General features: G+C 41.4%; 1 protein-coding gene across 4 annotated transcripts in view; it reads right to left on the reverse strand.

Annotated features, from left to right (window-relative positions):
• The window catches only part of mvb12ba (multivesicular body subunit 12Ba), a 63,555-nt gene that overhangs the window by 10,527 nt on the left and 27,153 nt on the right, over positions 1-25,875 (reverse strand). For 3 of the 4 annotated variants that reach the window (XM_078161977.1, XM_033646780.2, XM_033646778.2), the window contains 5 exons: positions 13,315-13,422; positions 13,054-13,150; positions 12,690-12,819; positions 6,305-6,448; positions 3,724-3,818 (listed from right to left, as the gene is read on the reverse strand). In XM_078161977.1, the coding sequence (XP_078018103.1) occupies positions 3,724-3,818; positions 6,305-6,448; positions 12,690-12,819; positions 13,054-13,150; positions 13,315-13,422 (574 nt within the window). Of the gene's footprint in view, positions 1-3,723; positions 3,819-5,571; positions 5,852-6,304; positions 6,449-12,689; positions 12,820-13,053; positions 13,151-13,314; positions 13,423-25,875 lie in introns of those variants that run through there. The other variant, XM_078161978.1, reaches the window with a different exon arrangement.

Here is a 25,875-nt window from a genome sequence, read left to right on the forward strand (position 1 = left end):
AAAGCCAACTGGATGTACTGCCAAATTAATGGAAACGGCTTCTGGTAGTGAAATGAACATTCTGTTCACAGGCAACAGCTCTGGTGGACATTCCTGCCGTCAGCCAGGCTTCATCAAAACTTAAACATCTGTAGCATTGTCTTGAGTGACATAACTGCACATTTTAGGGTGGCCCTTTGTTGTGACCATCCCAAAGCACACCTGTGTAATAATGATACTGTTAAATCAGAATATAAATATGCCACGCCTGTCAGGTGGATGGATTATCTAGAAAGTCTTTAATGTGCAAAAATCCAAAATCTTTAATTTAAACCTGTGAAAAATGGGAGCACAAACAAAGGTGCTGCATTTAAAATTTTGTTCAGTGTATTTAGAACAAATACGGGCTGATAACGTTTGGTGGCCGACTGAACTAAGCACCTCTATCTGGCAGTATCTGATTTATAATCTCTGCTTGTCCCTGACTCTGACTTCTTTAAAGCCCAACTTGCAGGTTGAAGACCATGGTGAATAAATGTGTAGGAAAATGATGTAGAAACTCGATTATAACAAAAACAAAAACATATACACACTACAGTGACTTTTGGGGTCGTTTTTGTGAGAGAATTTTGCTTCCGCATCTAAAAACCCACTAACTGGAAGTGACGTAGCGTAAGGGAGTCCGACCGAGTTCGATTGAGTGTAACATTAATAAACATGGATTCCAGTACTAGTTTTGAGACTGAAGAGGTTGAAAATGTACATTCACATGCATATGACGGCCCACAGGCTTATAATTATGAGCCTGCTAGGTGTCCAAGAGACCAGGAACAGATCAGGGTTAGGAGAAATAACGGCCACAGGAGAGAAATAGAGCTGTGGTGTGAGGAGAACCAGTGGAGAACTGGGCAGGTGTCTTGGTGAGCGACCAGTGTTAGCTAACGACAGCTAACGATGTCTAATGCTATGTTCACATCACAACATTAAATTTGCCATCACGTATTAGGTTATAACAAAGCTACCAATAGTTCTGCCAGCATTAGATAACTAATGCTACTTACCCAGAACACAAACTAATGCGCAAATATCAGCTTGTATTTGGGGGAGAGGGAGAGAGAGAGAGATATGAAGATTTCCTGATAATTTTTTGTATGATATGTGCTTGTGTGTGAACTGCCAGCCCATGTCCTCAGCTGTGGAGTATGTGCTGCAGGGAGGATGCCTTCTGGGCTCTGTTGGAGAATCTGACCCCAGACCAGACATGACATGCCTCACACTGCCCATCAACCCTCACGCTGCCCGCTCCCGTCTCAAACACGGAGGCCTCCCTCTCCGCTGAGCCCGCCCGCCCTCGCACATACCCCCGAACCTTGGGTCCCGTGGAGAGGGAGACCCGAGCCTCGGGGGTATGTGCGAGGGCGGGCGGGCTCCGCCAGGAACATAATCCTCCTGTCCAAAATGAGCGCTGCACACAACTGCGTTTTTGGTCACAGATGAAGCCGTGAAATCGCTCCTCTTCACCTGCACAAAACGCACCCAAGCACGAAAACTAGCTCCACTCCTTTTTCTGTCCGGAAAACGGTGGACTCGATGTCCTGACAGACTCGAGTTTGTGCAACCTGCATAAACACAATAATTCGGCATAATCACAAATGGTGAAATGCACTGTTAACAACCGAAAAAATTCTAACTCACAAGTTTACTACCGCTCAGACTCACTACCACCTACTACCGCGCATTGGACAGAGGCAGGAAGGACGCAGAGTACCTCTCGTGAAGTAGTATCAGGCGATGTTGAGAAAAAAAAAAAAGCGTTTTTAGAAGAGGAGCTAAAAAGAACCACTTTTTCCTCTGAATTTGTGCCCTTATGTCATGTAAACCATAATAAATTCTGAATGTAAGAATGTGGCCAAAACTGTTACTGCACTCAATTTCAAAATTCGAGGTTGCTGGACAGCGGCACGCTGGAGACTGATTTGTTTGCCCATGGGCGCTGCGTCGCTGCGTCCTTGATCTTCGGTTTTCCAGTGGCCCGTTTAAGCAAGTCCGGCTTCTCTGTTGCTAACGCTGCTGCCAGGATACAGCGGTGGAGGAGCCGACTGCTAATGCTATGTACCGGGACACTGCTAACGCTGTTGCCAGGATACAGCTGAGGGGGAGCCGGCTGCTAATGCTATGTACCGGGACACTGTTAACGCTGCTGCCAGGATACAGTGGTGGAGGAGCCGGCTGCTAATGCTATGTACCGTATATATATTTTAAAAAAATTTAACCTGCAAGTTGCACTTTAAGTAGAGATAGTGAGTTAACAGCTCATAATTAAATGTTATTTTACTCAGGATTACACAATGCAGCACTGCTGCTAAATGCATACAGATGTACAAAAATAACCAAGGGACCTATTTTAATAGCGCAAGCACAAAAAACAGAGCATAGTTGTAGTTTTAGGGCGCAATGACTGTGCCACAATGACCTGCCATTTTGGTTTGTGCAGCTGCAGTAGCACCAATTGCAAAGAGAGTGGTTGAAATAGAACATATCTCAGAGGTAGGGCTGTCCCATTCAGAAACTTTAGTTGGTGATTAACTGTCATGTCATTGCAATGTATTTGAATGGCAAACCCCTAACAATTAATTGTCTTTTTCTATTCATTTTAAGGCACCACTAAAGTATAAGCCTATTACCATATATTGAAATAATGGCTGAGGTTTTGGTCGCCACAAACAAAAAAAAGCTGAATCCAGATACAGAATTAAAGAAAAAACAAGGCTGCATATGTACTGTGCATGCCAACTCAGAATGATGTACATTTTCATCGCTTTAGTTTTATATTCATATTAACCAATATCATGATTTTATTTTCAACACTTTGTTGTTCTGGATTAAACATCTGAAGTGCTACTGTCCTATTTCAGTCGTTGTGGATGTATGTGTGTTGATGTTCCAGTCAAACTGTGTTTTGTTGTGACGTAAAAGTGATACAAGATAGCAGTGGCTACACTTAAAGAACCATACGGGAATAGTCGCTGAAGTTTTACAACATATTCTTGCAAATGTTTCACAGTAAAAGCCTTGTAAGGAAATTAAAAGATCCTGTCCACTGAAATTCTATTAGGGCTTTAAATGTGAAATGGACACTTTTGTATTAATAGCATAATGCCACAACAAATATTTAACAGTGCAAATGGGAGGAGATCAGAAAATGAGGCTTCATACTAAAATAAGCCCACATATACTATGTGAATAGACACCTAGGCTTCTTCTAATACAAGCCTGCCTGCTTCAAATAAGCCTTGTGAATTTCAAGGACAGGAAAATACCAAACTGTCAGAACCCTGGCTTTGCTTGCTAGCTTTGCTAATACCTCTGCCAAGTTACTGTTCCCTGTTTGATGTTCTTGAAACCATCACTATGTTAAAGCCAAGAGGAAAACTTGTAGTTTTCAAAGTACATTTTTAAACATACCAACATTGGCACGTTTTCTAAGATTATTTTTAGGGCCCTTTGCCTTTATTTTAGTGCAGCTAGGGAGTGACAGAAAGGGAAGGAGAGAGTAGGGGAATGACATGCAGCAAAGGGCCATGGGTTAAAATTGAACTTGGGCCACTGCAAAGGACTCAGCCTATATGGGGCGCATATTCTAACAGATGAGCTGATAACTACAGGTCACCCCTGTTGGCACATTTTTAATAAGGCATTTGTGATTTGGTGAATAGGATGTTGAAAAGATGACAAACTGCTGACCTGAGATAGCATACAGGTTGGAGTTCTGGTGCTCATAGTCTGGTCTGGTAGTGTTCTTCCCTCTGAAGCTGGCTGGGAGTGTCATAGAAATATGCCTTGGGGAGAAAAAAAAGAAAACAAAAACATCTGGTTAATTCAATGAAGACAAAATAATGAACCTATATACCTGTCTCTTGCTGCATGTCCACACTGTGCTGGTGTTCAGTGATTTATCTTTGGAAAGCTTTAATAATCAGGGTTTTTAATCTCCAAAGAAATAGTTCATTTTAATTTGGTAATTCTGACATACACTTCTAAACATGGAGCAGGTACAGAGAATGGACCACAGCTCGATCCTCTAGGGCATTGTCTCTTTTCCATGATTTCTCTCCTGCCTTCACTTTTTAACACAAGCCAAAAGGCTTTAAGGAATCTATTTAGAATTATTCATTTCCTCTTATGTTTGAGGTAAATTACCCTACTGCATTACATGTATTTGTAATAAAATGTGCTGTTAAGTGGATTCATGATCACATAAAACCTGTAACATTCTGAACTACACAAAATAACCAAAGGCTGCAATAGATGATTGTTGCAATTAACGTCAAAAATTGTATGGACATTCAGAGTCTGAGGTCTGGTTGTTAAAACTAGAATATTAGAATATTAGCTTTTTTTGAAGAAAACAATCTTGTAAGAGCTGGAAGCTGTTAGCTGCTACTGCTCACAGTTGCGGCTGCTGCCATGCCCTTAAGTTCAACAGATGCCAACAAAAAAGGCTGTAACGCCAGGTTCTCACTGGCAAGGATGCTACATGAAACGCTAAGATTTTCTGTTGAGCACTAAAAGTACCAATACCACAATGTAAAAATAGTCAGGTGCCCCATGTGCAAGGCTGTTGCCGCAGGGGCCCGGGTCTGAGTCCAGCCTGTGGCCCTTTGCTGCATCTCATCCCCCTTCTCTCTCCCCCCCCTTTCACACTTGGCTGTCCTGTCCATTAAAGGCAAAAAAAAAAAAAAAAAAAAAAAAAAAAGTAAAAGTAGTCATGCTGAAAAGTTTAAGTAAATTTAATAAACCAAAATAATTAAATTGATTAAAAGCAAAAGTACCAAGTCCTCATGTTTGAGAAGCTGGAACCATGAAATGTTTTTGCTTGAAAGATGATCAAAATAGTTGCAAATTAATTCTCTAATCAATCAACTAATTGTTTCAGCTGCAATTGATTTTTAAATTGTTTGGCTCATGTGCAAAAATCTTAATTTGTGAAGCATTTGAAGTTGCCAAATAATTGCAGTGGAGTAAAAAGTACAATATTTCACTCTGTATATGTTGGTTGAGTACAGGCTCAAGACATGAAAGTAAATTACTCAAGTAAAGTAAAAGTACAAGTAAAAAAAAGAGTAAACATTTGTGGGGTTTTTTCTTTTTCTTTTGAAGAGCAAAAATAGGAAAACACACAATGAAACCCCGAAATCATTAGGTAACGACAAAATTAAGAACAAACCATGGATATGAACACAAATAAGAGCAAATCTGTTAGTAAATTGTTTCTGGTGTGAGGCCCATTAACTCTTATGTTTTGTGTGATTGCGTTTCGAAGACAATCCTGTGTGTGTGTAGACAACTGACAGATTTAAGCTGTAACTGATATGACGGGCACCTGTGTCTGTTATGGTACTACACAGCTTCCAACAAAAAATGTTCTCATTTCTGACTATATGTGGACAAATGTAAATAGTATACTTGGTGTTTGTTTGTTTACTGCTAGAGCTGGGACAATATCCCTGTCTCCATTTTCACAAATATCACGATACTTGGGTGCCCATTGGATTTGCATTGCCATTTTTAAATATAGTGATTTTACAAGTATTGGGATTTGATAATAGAATTTATTGCGACTTTTGTTACATTTTTTTAACAGTAGGAAGTCCACAGTCCACAGACAAAGCTCACATAAACAACTGTAGCAACCTGAATTCAGCCATGGCAGACTCCAGAACCAGGATTCTCTCTGGGCCAGTAACCTAAACCAGTAACCACAGTAACAGAAAGTTTGCTGATCCGGTGGGGAGTTTGCACTGGGCTGGCTGAATTCCATCGGGCTGCTGATGGTCCACCATCTCTGCTTTGGCACTTCAGCTTTGTTTTTCTTGAAATACATGTGACATCACATTACTCATAGATTGCCACAATAAAAGCAGCAACTTCTTTCCACCTGCGCATTTGAATTTTATTAATTCAAGCATTAAAAATGATCTATTAAAAGATAGTCAAAACAAAAATCGTAATACTTAATTTTTTCCCCTATCCCTTGAAACTACCTGCTGAAAATGTAAAAAACTGCCTACTTTCAATTTTGATATCATCCTGGGGAACAGCAAGAGTGGGTAGTATCACTATTTCAACTCTCATGTCCTGACAAAATGTAAAATATTAGTACCATTCAAAACATAATCAAATTAATTTGATAGTTCCAAAAACACAATGTACATTTCTTACCATTGTGTAAATGCAATATACATGTGACCTAGCTGGAAAAGTGAGGATACATCAGACATATGTAAGGTCACACGTGTACAAACACATCATAAAACGGACATACTTGGGCATAGAGGCTGCTGCGACTGGAACTGAGCTGGAAGGGGAGTTCACATTCTGGATGTTGTTGGCGGATGGTGCAAGTGTGGAGTCCTGGGCCCGAGGTACGTTCCCCATGCGATACCAGATTCCCATGTTGTTGAGCTCTCTGTAATACAAGGTCATAAATACTAAAAAGCAGATAAAGCTTAAAAGACTTCCTCGGGTAATGCAGAAAAGTTACAGCAGTGTTTCCCCTACCATTATATTATCTTATTTACACGACAGCATGTCATTTCTGTATTCCTAAGTGCTATACAACTGGACTTGCTTGTGTTTCTTGAAGATGTTTCACCTCTCATCCAAGAAGCTTCTTCAGTTCTAAATGACTGGTGCAGAGTTGCACCCTGTGTGGGTGTGAACCCCTGCAGAGTTGTTAGGGTCACATGTGAGCTCTTAGTTTCAGAGTTGTTAAGGTCACAATGTGAGTTGTTGGCCCACCTGGCCACCATGTGAGTCGTTAGGGTCAGGTGGGACCAGGGGTAAATGGGTGTGAAGTCATCTTGGGAGACGTTTCTGTATCTACATGGTCGTGCGTTTACAATTCTCCTCTGCTCTGTATTGCGCACAGCGGAGTTCCGCCCCGATGCGTGCGCACGCGCGCACACACACGTGCGCGTGCACACACACACACACACACACACACACACACACACACACAGGTGAGCACACGCCCACCAGCAGACAGAGAGCTCGCCTTGGAAAATATATCATGTCAACCACCTGAAAAGCAAACAAAAATATGATTTTTAAACGCTCCTAGTGTGGTGAGGATGGTGAAGAAGAAATGTTCTGATGTTTAGTTCAATGTACAGTTCAAATAATTGTTCAGTTGTTATTAGGGATGCACCGATCCACATTTTTTCACTTCCGATCTGATCCCCATACCTGAATTTGGATATCTGCCGATACCGATACTATTCCGATACCAGTGCTCTGTTTGCTTTAATATTATTTTCATTATTGTTGATTTTATATGAGGCTGAAATAAACTCCTCTCTACAGGCAAGTATGATATGTACATACAGTACAGGCCAAAAGTTTGGACACACCTTCTCATTCAATGCGTTTTCTTTATTTTCATGACTATTTACATTGTAGATTCTCACTGAAGGCATCAAAACTATGAATGAACACATGTGGAGTTATGTACTTAACAAAAAAAGGTGAAATAACTGAAAACATGTTTTATATTCTAGTTTCTTCAAAATAGCCACCCTTTGCTCTGATTACTGCTTTGCACACTCTTGGCATTCTCTCCATGAGCTTCAAGAGGTAGTCACCTGAAATGGTTTTCCAACAGTCTTGAAGGAGTTCCCAGAGGTGTTTAGCACTTGTTGGCCCCTTTGCCTTCACTCTGCGGTCCAGCTCACCCCAAACCATCTTGATTGGGTTCAGGTCCGGTGACTGTGGAGGCCAGGTCATCTGCCGCAGCACTCCATCACTCTCCTTCTTGGTCAAATAGCCAAATAGTCAAATGGGATGGCATGTCGCTGCAGGATGCTGTGGTAGCCATGCTGGTTCAGTGTGCCTTCAATTTTGAATAAATCCCCAACAGTGTCACCAGCAAAACACCCCCACACCATCACACCTCCTCCTCCATGCTTCACAGTGGGAACCAGGCATGTGGAATCCATCCGTTCACCTTTTCTGCGTCTCACAAAGACACGGCGGTTGGAACCAAAGATCTCAAATTTGGACTCATCAGACCAAAGCACAGATTTCCACTGGTCTAATGTCCATTCCATGTGTTTCTTGGCCCAAACAAATCTCTTCTGCTTGTTGCCTCTCCTTAGCAGTGGTTTCCTAGCAGCTATTTGACCATGAAGGCCTGATTGGCGCAGTCTCCTCTTAACAGTTGTTCTAGAGATGGGTCTGCTGCTAGAACTCTGTGTGGCATTCATCTGGTCTCTGATCTGAGCTGCTGTTAACTTGCCATTTCTGAGGCTGGTGACTCGGATGAACTTATCCTCAGAAGCAGAGGTGACTCTTGGTCTTCCTTTCCTGGGTCGGTCCTCATGTGTGCCAGTTTGGTTGTAGTGCTTGATGGTTTTTGCGACTCCACTTGGGGACACATTTAAAGTTTTTGCAATTTTCCGGACTGACTGACCTTCATTTCTTAAAGTAATGATGGCCACTCGTTTTTCTTTAGTTAGCTGATTGGTTCTTGCCATAATATGAATTTTAACAGTTGTCCAATAGGGCTGTCGGTTGTGTATTAACCTGACTTCTGCACAACACAACTGATGGTCCCAACCCCATTGATAAAGCAAGAAATTCCACTAATTAACCCTGATAAGGCACACCTGTGAAGTGGAAACCATTTCAGGTGACTACCTCTTGAAGCTCATGGAGAGAATGCAAAGGGTGGCTATTTTGAAGAAACTAGAATATAAAACATGTTTTCAGTTATTTCACCTTTTTTTGTTAAGTACATAACTCCACATGTGTTCATTCATAGTTTTGATGCCTTCAGTGAGAATCTACAATGTAAATAGTCATGAAAATAAAGAAAACACATTGAATGAGAAGGTGTGTCCAAACTTTTGGCCTGTACTATATGTATGCATGTATGTCCCAAAAGGCAACTTGAGGTAAGTATAAGGTCAGAAAAGGAGGTCAGAAACAAATATGCAACTATAAGGGTTTCAAATTGATTGTTGTAGCAACTCATAATGTAATAATGGCTCATAATGTAATAACGCTTCATAATGTAATAACAGAAATGTAATGAAAGTTCATAATGTGATAATCGGCTCATAATGTAATAATGTAATAACTTATTACACTATGAGCCTTACTGGTGCCGCTCATAATGTAATAACAGCTCATATGGCTCATATTGTGAGAAAAGTGTTGCATTATCATCATTTTTAGGTCAAAACTGCACACACTGACAACGAGAGTGCACTTATGGGCAGAGGTCTGTGTTTGTGTTTGACTATGATTTGTTTATAGGTGGCGCGACAGTAATCAACTCAAAAGCCGGCTGGAGAAGGGGGTGGATTAGGGAAGAAGGAGGGGGACTGTAGTTCATGCAGTTTAAAAGAGCATTTCCTTTGTTTACTATTGCTACAATAAATGCAGGACACAATAACTTCTACAAAAAACACATTTAAGATTGGTCTTTTCAAATAAGTAAGTGAACACTCTCTCCTTCTATACAACCTAGTGAAGACCTTCCAGTCAAAATGTTGCTGTTATTTTATTGTTGGTCTTAATGCCAATTTAATAAAGACTTTTAATAATATTGTTTTCCTACTACTTACGTTAAATACATGATAGCAGCGTAACATATTCATTCAATTTACTTTATTTTGGAACTTGTGCAAGAATGAGAAGAGCGTTTTAGAACCATGTAATAACAATGGACCAGCTCAAAAGTTCTTAAAATGTAAACACAGCCTGTCAGGACACCCAAGTAAAAAGTTAACATAAGTCCAAATAAACTTAACTAAACAATATGCATAAATAATGCATAACCATAAATTATAGTTGCCAACAAAAATTAAGTACAGGGGGCTCCATTTGTCAGTGACTGTGCCAGTGTTCACTCAGATCAAGGCTTAACGAGTGAATGGGATTTAAAAGAAGAAAACTTTACTTCTTCCAATGAATGTCTTTAATATGGACCCATCCAAAGGATATATGTTTAGTCACGATCCAGGCTGTAATCCACCTGGCATTTTGGCTGAAGAGCTGCCTGATATTGGACGCAAGGCCACTATTGCGTCCAGCCACTCTGTATAACCTACTAATACTTACGCAGCAGTCTTCATCCATCATAATATTTAAACTTTCCACCAGCTGCTTACCTGCAACAGTCAGACAGTGGAAGTGAGCATTGCATTCTCAAAGGCCCAAAATACCTAACACGGGTGCCACCTAGTGGCTCAACTTTATACATCTTACATAATAAAATGTGAGAATGCAATTACGATTAAATAATTCTTGGTTTCACTAATTTAGTTTACTATGCGCTGAAACACGTGCTGTTTGCTTTATTTGCACCTTTAAGATGTAAAAATGATGATAATGCAGCAGTTTTCTCACAATATGAGCCATTATTACATTATGACCTGTTATTACATTATGGGCGACGCCAGTAAGGCTCATAATGTAACAGGTTATTACATTATTACATTATGCGCAAAGCCGTTATTACGTTATGTGCTCATGATTTTATTACATTATGAGCCGATTATTACATTTAGGGATGTCCGTATCGGCCACTGATATCAGCAAAAAATGTGCATCGGCATCAGATCGGACTGCATGGAAAAATGCCGATCCCAAAACGCCGATCCAGTTTTTCCACGGAGTCTGATCCAGGTTTTCCGGCCAGTCCAGCGCTCCGCAATTCAAGCAGTCCATTCCAGTGATCCGCTCCAGCTCTTACTATCAATCCACCAGGCCAGCATGCAGACGGCAGACACACACAGAGGGAAGACTAGTGGTCAATTTAGTTAACTGACTATTTGTTTTCTGCTCTGGTTTTTTGAGAGTGATATTTTTATTTGGTTTACACTCTTACTGTTTAAGTAAAGAGCACTGATGGCATTGTTTTGGGCACAATTAGTCAAATTGGAGCCATGGATGGACTATTGCTTGTTTAAACAGTTGTACAATATTGTAAAATAACTGAAAAGGAAAGGCTGCATTGTTTGTTAAATGTCAACAATGTCTTGTGGTGTTAATCTATTTTTTATTCATTAGGGAGCCAAAGCACAAGTGTGTTGAGTCTTGCTGCTATTTTAATTTCAATGTTAGACATTTTAAAGATTTCTTGTGTTGATTTATTTTCTATTTATTAGGGGGCCAAAGCAGCCATAGGAAACCAGCTATATTTTTTATTTAATGTTAATGTTGAAGTTTAAAGTTTGTTTATTTAACCCTGTTAACAATAGACGGGTCAGTTTCTCATACCAACTGTTGTGGATCATTCTAACTAAACCGAATAAGTAGTTGTTCTTGTTAGAGTAATATCGCTTGATCAAACCTTTTCTAACATGACTGACAACAAAATAAGTGAATATGTATAATACGCGCTTGGATCGGATCAGTATCGGTATCGGCCAAAACTCAAGGCTGTAATATCGGTATCGGATTGAAAGTGAAAAAGCTGGATTGGGACATCCCTAATTACATTATGAACTTTTATTACATTTAAGTTATTACATTATGAGCCGTTATTACATTATGAGCCATTATTACATTATGAGTTGCAACAATTGTCAATATTTATTAAATTCCAAGACAGTGTTAAACTACTAGTGCAATATACACTATCAAAAAACAAAAAAATACCTGTCATATTAATCTGAACAGCACAGATACAAATCAAGTAGACACTACTATGTAGTAGTGTTGTCACGGTACCAAAATTGGGACCCACGGTACGATACCAGTGAAAGTATCACAGTTCTGAGTAGTATCACAATACCACAGTGAAAATGAGGCAGATGTGCCTTTTGTCATTTATAAAAAGATAAATCACTTTTCTATAATACATCAATGATATTTCAATGGAATAAATTACTTACTGACTTATTCATGCTTCAAAAACAGCATCAATAAGTGATTAACATAGGGAGGATCAAAATAAAATAAATAAATAAAATAAAAATCAACCAAAAATCAACCAGCCACCCTCCTCCCCTGACAAGTAAAGAACAGTCCCTTAAGTGCGGTGAGGTTTGTGGAAATGTGAACGGCTCGTTTCTCTTCTGACACGTCACATACCTGTGTGCTGCCACAGCTCAGCTGTTCAGGTACTTTTGGGCAGTCATGACACCAACGAAGACTTATTGGACCTGGAGCCGGACTTCTCCGTCGCCAGTAAGCCGTTATCTTGCGCCGCGGAGCGCTATGGCCGCCATATTTGACTGCCGTATTCCTGTCCGTGACCCCCCGTTCAACCCACAACCGGCAGGATTCACCTTTAGTTTCTGCTGCTGGTTGAAATCTGTACTCGCACAGCATGCTCCTGAATGATTTCTTTTTCTGGCACAAATCTATTTTAAGTCGCAAATGCAATTAAAATGCGAGTAAAATGCTCGCACCGTAGAGCTCTGCGGAAAACAAATCACTGTAGCATATATAAACAAATCTAGCCTACAAGTAAAAAGAAATTAATAATAACTTTCACTGCTTAAAGATACTCAATAGCTCAGCTAATACCTGAAATGTCACTGGTCACGAACAGTTATTTGGTTTCAACTACAGTTCAAACAATTTCAATCCAAATACCTGGATAATACGGTCCTGATTTAGATTAGCTTCTATGAACAACTGTTTGTAAACTCTATAACCAAAACTAACATTTCAACATGTGATCCCAAGCTGCTCACCCTATAAAGGTGTACTGAGGGGGTGCCTGCTTGGAGCGTCCCAGGATGCGGATGTCACAGATGGCTGCCTCTGTGGAGTCCCGTGGAATAAACTTGATGCAGAGTCGCCTCTTCCTGAAGGCCTGCTCCTCTGTGGGACACACAAAAGACAGTCAGACAAACTAACGAGTCCCTCCACAGTTAACAGTCTGTTCATTAACTATACATTAACACCAGAGAGTTTCCCTTAAGACTAATACAGCAGTTCTCATTATTGGGGCCTGACATCTTTGAGGATTTAAAGATTTTATTTAAATCCTTTTCAGACACACTGTTACCACACAGTGATGTTAGCAGTGCCTTTCGACTACTCTTGATAACTTACGAGTGTCAACAGTCTCCTGGATCGGGATGAAACCCACAGGCAGAGTGTCCTTTATATCAATCAACTTCATGTCCACAAGAACATTACCTAAGTGGCTCTACAGAAAAAGGGACAGAGGACAGGAGAGAGAGGGGGACAAATTGGGAAGGAGAGAGAACGGAGAGAAAAAAAAGAGAAATGGGAATGGAGTGGGGAGTGAATGTAACCAGCGATTCATTCACATGTGCTATGTATGATGGTTGTTGAGGTGAGTTAACTTACATTTTCTTTAGAGAAGACTCTGGTGAAGCAGAGGTAGCGGGTCACCTTCGATTTGAAAAGGCCATCTTTCCAAAGATCAGCATCCAGGCCGTCTGTTGTTGTCGAGACCTGGACAAAAATTGCAAAATCTGATGTCACATGATTCTTTTAACCTGTCTCAGACCTTTTTGTCAATCTTTCAAAGAAAGATTGCATCTGATTTCTTGAACAGGCTACATGCAGAAGAAATGTCACTGCCACTTAACTGAAGGTATATGCAGGAATCCAGTGTGACACACTTTACAGTGTTCCCACAGAACTACATTTTACTTGTGGAAATAGTTTTCTCTACCAACAGTGATAGAGTGATGGCAGTTGTCTCATATAAATGGGTCCAGCGTGGGCTGAATGCACATCTGCAGGTCCCCATTATATACATGTGGTGTATGAAATGTCTGTATCCTTACTGCACTGCATTTTTATAAACTATGATCATCTGTTTACAGAATCACATATTTTGCCGCATTCCAACGTCGTTTCACTCACTCTCTGAAATTACATCGCAAAACTACTAACGGCAGAGCACAGCTGAAACACTGAGTGTTCTTGCAGCTTCAGTATACATGACTGCGATGTTTATAACAACGTCAGAAACATCCAACATATTATCACTTCAACCTTGTCACATATCACTGCTTGGTCATGGACTTTCCATGTCTACATATGTGTTGCAAGGTACCCTAAGTGCATCTGTTGTTGACATTCTAGGATCCCGTTACATGCATTGTGTCTTTTCAAAATACACTTCTGTTTTCACACGAAATGTACAGTTTGCAAACAGTCTCTTTCAAAATAAATGCGCTACATTAGTACAACACCCAAAAATTGATACTTTTTCCTTGAACAACCAACACAGGTGGTTATGTTGAGCCAACAAACACATGTGGTTAGGCTAAAAAAAAAATAAGAACAGGGTTTGGCTCTACATTCATACAGGAAGTGAATACCAGCCTCCTAGGTGAAAGGTCAGTAATTGTTCCCCCACCCCTCCCGCCAACCCCACTCAGACTTTTCACCCCCTTAACCTTCATTGTTGTCCAGCCATGTTTCACCCTGACGCCGTCAGGTGCTGTAACAAGTCAAGTCAAGTCAAAATTTATTTATATAGCACATTTAAAAACAACCTCGGTTGGCCAAAGTGCTGTACAGTTCATCCAAAGAATGAATGAATAGCAAAAAACACAAAAATTATCAATAAGATCAACAATAGGTTTAGACAATAAAACATCAACACTAGAGTACAGGTAAAATACAAATAAAAGCTGTAAAAGACATGTCTGTCTCAACGTGAGGTGAAAGCAAGCGAAAAGAGGTAGGTTTTTAAAAGAGATTTAAAGTGTTCCAAAGTTCGGGCTGCCCTTATATGGAATGGTAAAGTATTCCATAAATTTGGCGCCACAACGGAAAAGGCTCTGTCACCTTTGCTTTTAAGTTTAGTTTTGGGACAGGCCAGCAGCAGCTGGTTGCTTGATCTCAGTGCTCTGGCTGTCGTGTGAAGCTGAACAAGCTCAGATAGATAGGATGGAGCTAAGCCATTCAGGCTTTTAAAAACAAATAATAAGATTTTAAACTGAACTCTAAACTGGACAGGGAGCCAGTGCAAAGAGGCCAGTATCGGGGTAATATGATCACATCTTTTCTTTCCTGTCAGCAGTCTGGCTGCTGCATTCTGGACAGCCTGCAGGCGTTTCAGTGACTGCTGGTCCAATCCAGCAAAAAGAGAATTACAATAATCCAGACGACAGGTAATGAAAGCGTGAATTGCCCTCTCAAAATCAAGTGGAGGGAGGTAGGGCTTTGCCTTACTAAGTAGCCTTAATTGAAAGAAGCTTGATTTGACTACTGAACCAATCTGTTTTTTAAATTTAAAGGCACAGTCAAAAATTACTCCTAGGTTCCTTGCAGCAGGGTGACAGTAGGAAGCTAATGGGCCAATGGCACTGTCATAGCCATCTAAAAGGTCAGAATGGCCAAATAAAATAATTTCAGTTTTGGATTTGTTTAGGTTCAAGAAATTTGAAGCCATCCATGTGTGAACATCATTGAGACAGTTCAGCAGAGCTTGAATGGAGGCAGAGCTGTTTGTTTGAAGAGGAAGGTAGATCTGTAAGTCATCTGCAAAGCAATGAAATGTTATATTGTACTTTCTAAATATAGCGCCCAGGGGCAGCATATAAATGGAGAAGAGAATGGGGCCCAAGATGGAACCTTGAGGCACCCCGCAATTGAGTGAGGATGCAGCAGATCTATACTAGCCCATGTGAACAGAGAAACTCCTTTCTGATAAATAGGATTCAAACCATTTGAGCGCTGTACCTTTAAAACCTACACACAGGTCAAGACGTGATAAAAGAATCTTATGATCTACTGTATCGAAAGCTGCAGTCAAGTCTAAGAGCACCAGAACAGCAGTGTTACCAGAATCAACAATTAAAAGCAGATCATTAAAGACTCTTAAAAGGGCTGTTTCTGTGCTATGGCGTGCTTTAAAGCCTGACTGGAACTTTTCAGAAATGCCATTTAAGTCCAGATGCGACTGCAGTTGTTCATACACTACCTTTTCTAAGACTCTGGACAAAAAAAGGGAGCTTAGAAATAGGTCTGTAGTTCGACAAAACTGAAGGGTCAAGATTATTCTTCTTGATGAGGGGCTGCACCACAGCATGTTTGAAAGCAGCGAGGACACAGCCAGACATCAAGGAAGAATTTATAAGGACGACAATACAAGGCCCCAGCGTGATAAAAACATCCTTGAAGAAACGGGGTGGAATGCTGTCTAGGGGGCAGTAGGAGGGCCGTAGCTGCTGAAGTATTTTCGTTAAAGAAGGAAGAGACACTTGCTCAAAAGCCTCAAAAATAACTGGGGCTACAGGGGAACCAACAGGGTCAGAGGCCAGAGGAGAGGGAATGGACCTGATGGCAGAAATCTTGTCATTGAAAAATTTAAGAAATTTTTCACATAGTGCAGGAGAAGATACAATGGAGGTAGAATTAGAGGTATTTAAAAGCAAATTAAGAGTAATAAAAAGAAACTGAGGTTTATAGCTGTTATTTGACACAAGGTTTGAGAAGAAATTAGTTTTTGCAGCTTTAACAGCTCTCTGATATTCAGATAAACGGTGCGTACACAGCGCGCAGGAGCGCACGGTTTAACATGGGAAGAAGGCACAGTAACAGTAAATAAAACAGCGAAGTGATCAGAGATATGAGTATTACAAATCTCAGTAATGCTTAAGTTTAAACCAAGTGACAGCACAAGGTCCAGTGTGTCCTTTTTCATGCGTTGACCCAGCCACTGACTGGGTGAGATTAAACAAGTCAATAAGATTCATGAATTCCCTGGCCAGAGGTTTTGATTCACAGCAGACATGTATGTTAAAATCACCAACAATTAAAACCCGATCATATCTCAATGTTGTTTCTGCCAGAAAATCACCAAAGTCTTGTATGAAATCCTTACTGAGGTGAGGTGGGCGATAGACCAGCGCACACAGAATTGGAGATGTTAAGTTTAACACAAATGTCTGCAGTTCAAAAGAAGAAAAGGAGCCAGGTAACGATTGTTGGCATTGAAAGCTGGATTTGAACACCGACGCTAGCCCCCCTCCTCTGCCGGTTAATCGCGGGGAGCTGAGAAACAGACAGCTGGGAGGGAGAAGTTCCGAGAGCGGGGTGGACTCACCAACATGTAGCCATGTCTCCGTCAGGAACATAAAATCCAGTTTACATGAGACGAAGAAATCATTTAGCAAAAACATCTTGTTTGCTATCGATCGTGCATTAAAGAGAGCCAAGTGAAGATCCTTTTCCTCTGGTCCGGGTAAAGCGGCACGGTCCAGCGCCCGAAGGTTCCTGCAATTGATGCCGCCATAGCGCACCCAGCTCCGCCTAGAGAGAGGAATCTCCACTGGTGAGTGAGGTAGGATCCCAGACAGGTGAGGGGGAACAATAAGCCGGATCCACCGGATTCCCATAGACCAGCAAGCCGCAGACAATCCGTTGGAAAGACGATGAGGATTAGTCCCTAGGCCGGCCCTCAGGTAAGCCTTGATTCTAACCAGCACACCCCCTCGTTTCCCTCGTCTTCTGGAGCGCCTCTTCCAGAGGACAGGTGAGCGACACAGGTAGGCTGGTATGGACGCCAGGAATGGTGGCGGGCTCGAGGTCCGATCACAATAATCAAACGTTAACAGCTTCTCATGAGATGTTTTAATATCAGTAAGTGCTTGGCGATCATACACCAGGAGAGCAGACACATCTTGACAGAAAATATTAAATACAACTGCAAACACTAATCCCAGCAGAGCTGACAGACGGCTGGCTGCACACGCTGGCGCCATCTTTTCTTAATATGTTAACAGACCAATGGCGACCAGCAGCATATCATCACAACATGAAAGGATGGCTTTTTTTGTCTGTCTGATGCTACAGTCACTGCTGAAGTGCCCATCTTTAATGACTTCAGGACAAGAACAAGTTGTAATATCTTGAGTTTTATGTTTGACATGCAGCTATGCTTGCTCACTGAAGTAGCAGGTTCAGGGCAGTGAAAAAGGTGAAAAAATAAACAACAAACGGTGAGGGTGAGACACCCTGCACCCCATAGCTTCACTGTCAGGTGAGGGACAGACACCGTGGACCCCACACCTTCACCCTCAGGTGAGGGAGAGACATCATATGTACCACAGCCTCACTGTCAGGTGAGGAAGAGCCCGGTGTGCCTCTGACAGCTTGACATTGGTTGTGACATGCCATAGTTTGTTGAGTTAAAATGCTCCAACAGTTACTCAATATAAAATGACCTCCCCCACGCACGTCTCCAGCAGAAAATGGACCAGCTCGGCTGATAACTGACTCTCCACACTGTATTTCTTTGCCAGAGAAGCTACCTGCTCCGGCCAGGAAAATGGAACAAGAGCCTGGGCAGGAGATGATATCAATCAATCAATCAATACATAACATCTACAATATATGTTGGATTAACATTTATATTAAATATCTTTTATTTAGCAGATCGATTCCACATATAGTTAACATCTAGATTTAAGGCTCATGTTTCTGAATTTCTCAATTGTGCACAATACCCTGAAATAAAAAAAGGGATCAAATGTTATAGTGGGCACAAAGGTAGAATCAAATAAGGTGGTAAAATTAAGTAAAATAATAGTCAAATAATATAATAAAAAAACAAACAAACAAACAAACAAAAAAAACAAGAAATATAGCCGCAAGCAGCAATTCCGGGGTTCAAGCCAGCGTGGACATTTAAAACTTGAAAGCTGGGTAGAATAAGGACCTCTGACAGTTAAGGCGCCAGAATTAAAGATTACTAACAATTTTATGACAATCAGACAGATGCTCATTAATGTCCCAATCTATACAGGGCCACACTCTTCTTTGGAAACTCAGTCACTTCCGATTGGTCAAGTGCAGAAACAAATGGTTTAATGGCTTGGTTAAAAAAGTCCACCAAGTTTGGTGATGTTTGACTCAATGAAGGTTTCCTTTAGGGCTGTAGTCTCCTGGTCGACTAGTCGATTATTTGGTCGCTGTGCTCTCATCTGACGAAATTCTCATTAGTCGAATAATCGCCGTGTTACTTTCATCAACAGCTTTCCAGGATTAATCCATTATTTCCTGTGTGTGTGTGTGTGTGTGGGGGGGGGGGGGGGGGGGGGAACAGGCTAAGTTACCTGTGAAAATGGGGGTGTTTTCAAAACACCCCCGTTGCTGACAGAAAGTTGGACTCGCCCACCCTCACGCTCAGCATCGCGGTGACGCAGACCTCCTCTCTGTTTCTGTAAGCTGAAACCATTTCCCTCGGTGGAACCGAAGCTTGTATTTACTTGTATTTCACAGATAAGAAACAATAAATTAAACTAAGATAGCATTTTAAGTCGTGTGTGTGAGTTATCCTTCAGGGATTTATACTTCAGGATTTATCCTGGCTTCTTATGAACAGAGGAAATCTCCGCTCATCGCTAGGCTAATTTATACAATGTAAAATGCCATATGCTGGCGCTAATAATGTTAGCATGTTGTATTTGCTTGGAAAACGTGTTTAGTATCCACCTTATTTTTCACGGAAACACGGAGGCAAAACAGAACGCAGCCAGCTTCCGTTTTTTTGTGCGACACTTCCGGTCCAGCACTCTTACCACTGTGTAAATGGGAATCGCCTTGTTGTTTACTTTGCTGAGTTTAGCTATATATATGTATATATCACATTTTTCACTTCACTATATCACCGTTTAGACTAATCTGATGTTTGTAAAGTCTATAAACACAATGACTGAACAAACATTAGTATTTTCTCTGTATGTAATTAATAACATGGTTATTGTAGATTAGCTGGGCTAACCGTTAGCTGTTAGCCGTTAGCCGTGTCTGTAATAACTCACTAAACTCACAAAGTGGCCCGTGAAAAAAATATTTTCTCCAGCGGATGTCTTAGTTACAACATGATTGAGCTAATTGGAGTAGTTTCATGTCGTATCCGACAACGGGAGGCTTTTAACGGATGACGATCCTGATGTTAGCTTTGCTGCTAGTGTTAACGTTAGCTGTCCCTGTCAGCTGCAGCCACTGATGCTTTCTAGACATTGTGATTTCCCAAAACTGAATAAATACCACACATAGCAACACAAAACTGCTTTGCTAGCTCAATCATGTTGTAACGGCTGGATGGTTGATGCGTACATGCTGATTCAGGTGCTATCAGAGCCGATCCGCGCATCACTATGGCTTAACAATCAACTCAGTCAATTAAAACAACCCGTCCTGTGTTAGGAGTGTATGTCGCTGACAGAAAGAAAGAAAGAAAGAAAGAAAGAAAGAAAGAAAGAAAGAAAAGGGAAAAAAAGATAGAAAAGCAGCGTACACCTCGCATATTTATTTCTCACAGTTGCACACACGTGTGGCTGGCATGCAGAAGCACCGTCTGTGTGTCTGTGTGTCGAGGGTGCGAGCCGCAGCTTCAGCTGCTCAGGTAGAGAGGCTGTGTAGCCCGCTGTGTTTTTTCACTGATTCGGTTCTGCAGGTTCTCTGCTGGTACACTGGAGACGGGGATCAAGCAGTATGTCTCACTCGGGATAGATTGTGCTTTTTTGGTTCATAGTTTATGATTGACGTGTGATTTATTCGCGTTTAGAGGGAATAAATTTCCGTTATAACGGAAACGTGGGCAAAGTTATCTAACGTTATACAAAATACACAGACTAACTAACTAACTAACTGATTGACCAACATAAACAACTGAAAATTGAAAAAAAATATTAGCTTGCACCGTTAGCTCCGGTAAGGGAAAGCATGAGGGAAAGCGGCTGACCGGAAGTCACGCACAAAAAAACGGAAGTTGATCACTATTTACTTCCGTGTTTGAAAATAAGGTGGATAAAACAGTTGTTTTGTCGGTGAATGTTGTGAGTTGTAATGGAGCCAAACTGTGTGCCATTACCTTTGTTACATGTTGCTGTTGTCCCTGGTTTTATATGAGAAGAGGAAGAGATCGCTAGACGCTAGGCTAATTTATACAATGTAAAACGCCATAGACTTGTGCTAATAACATTAGCATGTTGTATTGGTAGGGGAAATGTGTCCAGATAAAGACAAGTGTTTGTCTGTCAGTTCTGCGATTTATAGTGAAGCCAGTTTGCATACTTGTGTTTGAAACTGTCTCTATTAAGCCATATTTAATGTGTGTTTTGAATCAACTATGTAAATAAAGTTTGATTTGAACTAAACTATACAGCACTTAACACAGCCCTCCACCGCCGACTAGTGTTTTGGAGGACACAGACACACCACTGCAGGAGTAAAAATAACGTGCAGATAATCGATTAGTTGAAGATCATGTGCTGACGTATTGCGGTAAGTGAGTTGTGTCATTTCCGGTGTTTCTGTGACAGCGTCTCTGTACTGCTCTGGTGATTTCTACTAGCCTGCTTTCTGCTTTCTCACTTCAGTTGCTTTAACGTCTACTTCAAGTCTTAACCCACACTGGTTCTGTTTAAGCACTTATAGCTCTCCTCCTTTCTACGACTTTCTTGCTAATCTCTTAGCTGTTGTTTGCACGTTACTAGCCTTGGTAGCTACATTAGCTTTACAGTTAGCGATGGCTTCTCCCTCTGCTCTTTCTTGCTCGGTGTGCCAAATGTTCAGTTATGCCTCTGCCTCCTTTAGCGACAGTGGTAATTGTAATAAGTGTAGCTTATTTGCTGCGTTGGAGGCGAGGCTTAGTGAATTAGAAGAGCGGCTCCGCACCATGGAAAACCATTCAGTAGCTGCGGTAGTTAGCCAGCCCCCAGTAGCCGGTGCGGAGCCACATAGCATAGTCTTAGCCTCTACTAGCGGTCCTCCGGTAACGCCTGTTCAGCTGGGAGGTTGGGTAACCGTTCCCCGGAGGCACAGCTCCAAGCCGAAGCCCACGGCTCACCACCAGCCTGTTCACGTTTCCAACCGTTTTTCCCCACTCAGCGACACACCCGCTGAGGATAAAACTCTGGTTATTGGCAGCTCTATTCTGAGGAACGTGAAGTTAGCAACACCAGCGGCCATAGTCAAATGTATCTTTATAGTTAGGGCTGGCTCAGGCTTGCCCTGTACCAGCCCCTAGTCAGGCTGACTTAGGCCTAGTCTGCCGGAGGACCCCCTATAATACACCAGGCACCTTCTCTCTCTCTCTCTCTCTCTCTCTCTCTCTCTCTCTCTCTCTCTCTCATCCTATTACTGCATCTTGCTAACTTGGCCACTAACTCGGCTTCTTCTCCGGAGCCTTTGTGCTCCACTGTCTCTCAGGTTAACTCATATCGCAGTGGTACCTGGACAGCGTGACCTGTGTGGTTGTGCTGCTGCCGTGGTCCTGCCAGATGCCTCCTGCTGCTGCTGCCATCATTAGTCATACTTCTACTGTTATTATACACATATGATTTTTGTCTACTGCCAGATATTAATACATACTTTCAACATATTGTACCACAGTAGCCAGAACTATAACTATAATATTATTATTTTCATTAATGTTGTTGTAAGCTACTGTCATTACCGTCTGTCCTGCATCTCTCTCTCTCTCTCTCTCTCTCTGTCTCATTGTGTCATACGGATTATTGTTAATTTATTATGCTGATCTGTTCTGTACGACATCTATTGCACGTCTGTCCGTCCTGGAAGAGGGATCCCTCCTCAGTTGCTCTTCCTGAGGTTTCTACCGTTTTTTTTCCCCGTAAAAGGGTTTTTTTGGGGGGAGTTTTTCCTTATCCGCTGCGAGGGTCCTAAGGACAGAGGGATGTTGTATGCTGTAAAGCCCTGTGAGGCAAATTGTGATTTGTGATATTGGGCTTTATAAATAAAATTGACTGATTGATTGATTGATTGACTTTAGTCGACCAAGATTTTATTTGGTTGACTACAGCCCTAGTTTCCTCATTGAGTATGGTCAAATTTTGCAAAGGGCCATTGTACTTCTTTGTAACTTGTGGTGCCCCCTATTGACCGAATTTCAAATAATTTAATACACGTGGTTGATAATTGTTATTCAACATACCCTGCAAGTTTTGTAATGATAGGACAATCAATTTCTGATTTTTAGTCTGATATGTGTTACTGTATGCTCTTTTTTTGTATTTGTGATTTATGTTCCTGGTACCTGTTAAGACATTGCTTGCAAGGTTTGTGATGATTGGCCCACACGTTGTGGAGTCATTTGCTGAGTCACGCCCCCTGTAAAGTTCATTGGTCAATATCTTCAAAAAGAAATGAGATATCAATAACAATTAAAGCGTTGGTGATAAATTCTGAAAAAAATCTGACATCATTCTGCTGAAGTCAGGTGTATTGTCAAATATTCTGGTGACAATTGGTTAAAAATGAGATGACATGGAAAATGTGCAAATTACAACAAGATAATGAATATCACTGTGAGCTAGCTTTCAAAAAAGAATTTCATAGAACCTTAATTATAGCGCCCCCATCTGGCCTATTGGTATTATATTTCTTGAGCATCATTTGCACACAACTTCCAACCATGGGTGAAAATGTCATGGCTCTACGATGTACCATCTCACGGGAATTCGCGAAAACATTTCTGAATAATAATAATAACAATAATAATAATAATAATAATAATAATAATAACTAGTCCATACCCATTGAGTACACAGTTGCCCACAAACAGTTTCACATGGTGTGTGTTTGGGATACAGGTCATAGAAAATTGCAGATTAAATAGTCAACTGAACCCATTAAGAAGAGCAATGTATTCAGACAGAGTTTTTGTGAATTTGAGTGCGATTGCTTTATTGAAAGTACAGTAGTACCATTGCCAATAGAGGGACAGTTAGGGGGCTAAAACTGTACATTAGTAGTTGAGGTAGCACGTTGAAAGGCAGATAGTTAAAGTGTTTATATGTTGAACTGACTTAAAAGTGGGGTACACTGGTAGTTCACATGGGAAAGGTGCGGCTAGCCCTTGTTGCAGCAGCATACCATACCATGACTTAGTCATATCAAAAAATAGAAAAAAAACCCCAACATTCGGCCACAGGGGGAGCCACAGCGATCGGTTGCATTTTAGCCCTTTTTAAGCATTTTTCTGTTGTTATAGCGCCACCCAGTTGCCAATTAGAGTTAAATTTCTCCAGTCACCTTGAGGCGTCCTGTTCTACATATCTACCAAGTTTAGTAAAAATCGATATGGCGGTTTGGCCTAGATAAGAAATTAGCTCTCTAGCGCTCCCATTTTGTTTGATCAGGTCAATAATGGAGGGGTCCCCTCAGATTTTGTGTGGTCATATGCCTACAAAGTTGCGTGGTGATCGATGAAACCCTTGAGATGTTATACACCTTTATGTGATGAGCCACACCCTCCGCAATATTCATTGCCTTATATAAGCTCGGTTTTATTAAGTTTTCCAACTTTTGCCAAGAGGGAACTTTAGATATTGGTCCCTAGATTATGTTCACCGAGGTTCATGCCGATCGGTCAAACTTCCTAGGAAGAGATCGATTTGAAGTGTTTTTCAAAAAAAATCAAAATGGCGGAAAATCTATATAACTGTAAGTTATGGGTTCTTGAGGCAAATCTGTACCTCATGAGGAGAGGCATGTGCAAAGTTTCATGTCTCTACGACATATGGGGCATGAGATATGCCCATTCAAAGTTTGCAAATTCAGTCGGTTACTATAGCGCCCCCCTTTGGCCAATTGATGTAATATTGCTTCATTCGCATCCTCCCATTAGCCTCTACCACTGTGCCAAATTTCACATGGACTGGCCAAGTCAGTGAGGAGAAAAACGTGGAACAGACACACCCACAGACAGAGTTTTCGTCATTATATAGTAAGATAAAACAGCACAAAAACAAAAGGGTTTCAGCCCTTCAGGCTTGAACCCCTAATAAAACAGCACAAAAACAAAAGGGTTACAGCCCTCCAGGCTAGAACCCCTAACAAGCTGACCATTATCCCCAAAGTTGCAAGGCTGCCCTCCCATTAGGGATGGGCAAACGATCAAAATTCATTATTAGATCATCAAAAAAATTAATCAATTATTGATTAATTGATAAGCGAGTATTTCAAAAGAGAGAAAACAAAAGAGTACAGTGCAGACTGTTGCCGCAAGAGAGCGCAGCTGCCCCAGTTTTGAGCTTCAACTCCCCAGGCCAAAGAGGAAGAATGGCGCACATGCGCAGTTCACCCCTGGGTGTTTACAACTGTTGCCAGCCAGTGGTTACAGTCTTCAGTTTTCAGCAAAACCTCCGTCTTTCAATGGTGAAGTGTCTTTAGAGGCCTCAAGGGAAGCCGCCGAGGCTTTGGAGAGTGATGAGAGCCTCCGTCTGTTTATGATTTTTTGCCTGGCATAGGTCCGGTGGCGGGTCTCGTCGGCACGGTGAGCCACCATGCTCGCCGGGCAGGGGGTCTCGTAGGCACAGCGGCTCGCCGGGCCTATGCCAGGCATTGTAGGGGAAACACTGCGACTATCGATTAAAATTATTTGTGATCGATCAAAAGCCTTAACAATTAATCACCGATAATCAAAAATTGATGCCTATCCCTACGTCCCATACCCACATCACTTCTCCACTCCTCCCACTGCCCTCCACCCACAGAGCCCCATCACTCATCAGTCATTTCACTTATAGTATAGTGTGTGCTGGGGTTGGACTGTTATTAAATGGTTGAAGCCTGTGTTTCAGAGCAAATCTTATCCTTTCCAAATGGAGTGTGTTAGTTAAGTCCTCTAGCCACATCTTGGCGGTAGGGAAAGGTGTGTTCTTCCACAGTATGAGAATTAGTTTCTTTGCCATTATGAGGCAATAGGAGAGAAATCGTTGCTGTGTCACGTTTAACTTTCTGAAGGTCTCAGATATTCCAAGAATAATGAGCAGAGGCTCTGGCTTAATCTTAGTGTTCATGACCTCAGACATTATGCTGCAGATATCAATCCAAAAGGGTTGAATCTTTGGACATAAAGCAAAACTATGTAGAAGTGTTGCCACAGAAGATTGACATTTGTCACACATAGGC

The sequence above is a fragment of the Epinephelus lanceolatus genome, chromosome 19, assembly GCF_041903045.1.
Source record: "Epinephelus lanceolatus isolate andai-2023 chromosome 19, ASM4190304v1, whole genome shotgun sequence".
In the NCBI taxonomy this organism is placed as follows: Eukaryota; Metazoa; Chordata; class Actinopteri; order Perciformes; family Serranidae; genus Epinephelus; species Epinephelus lanceolatus.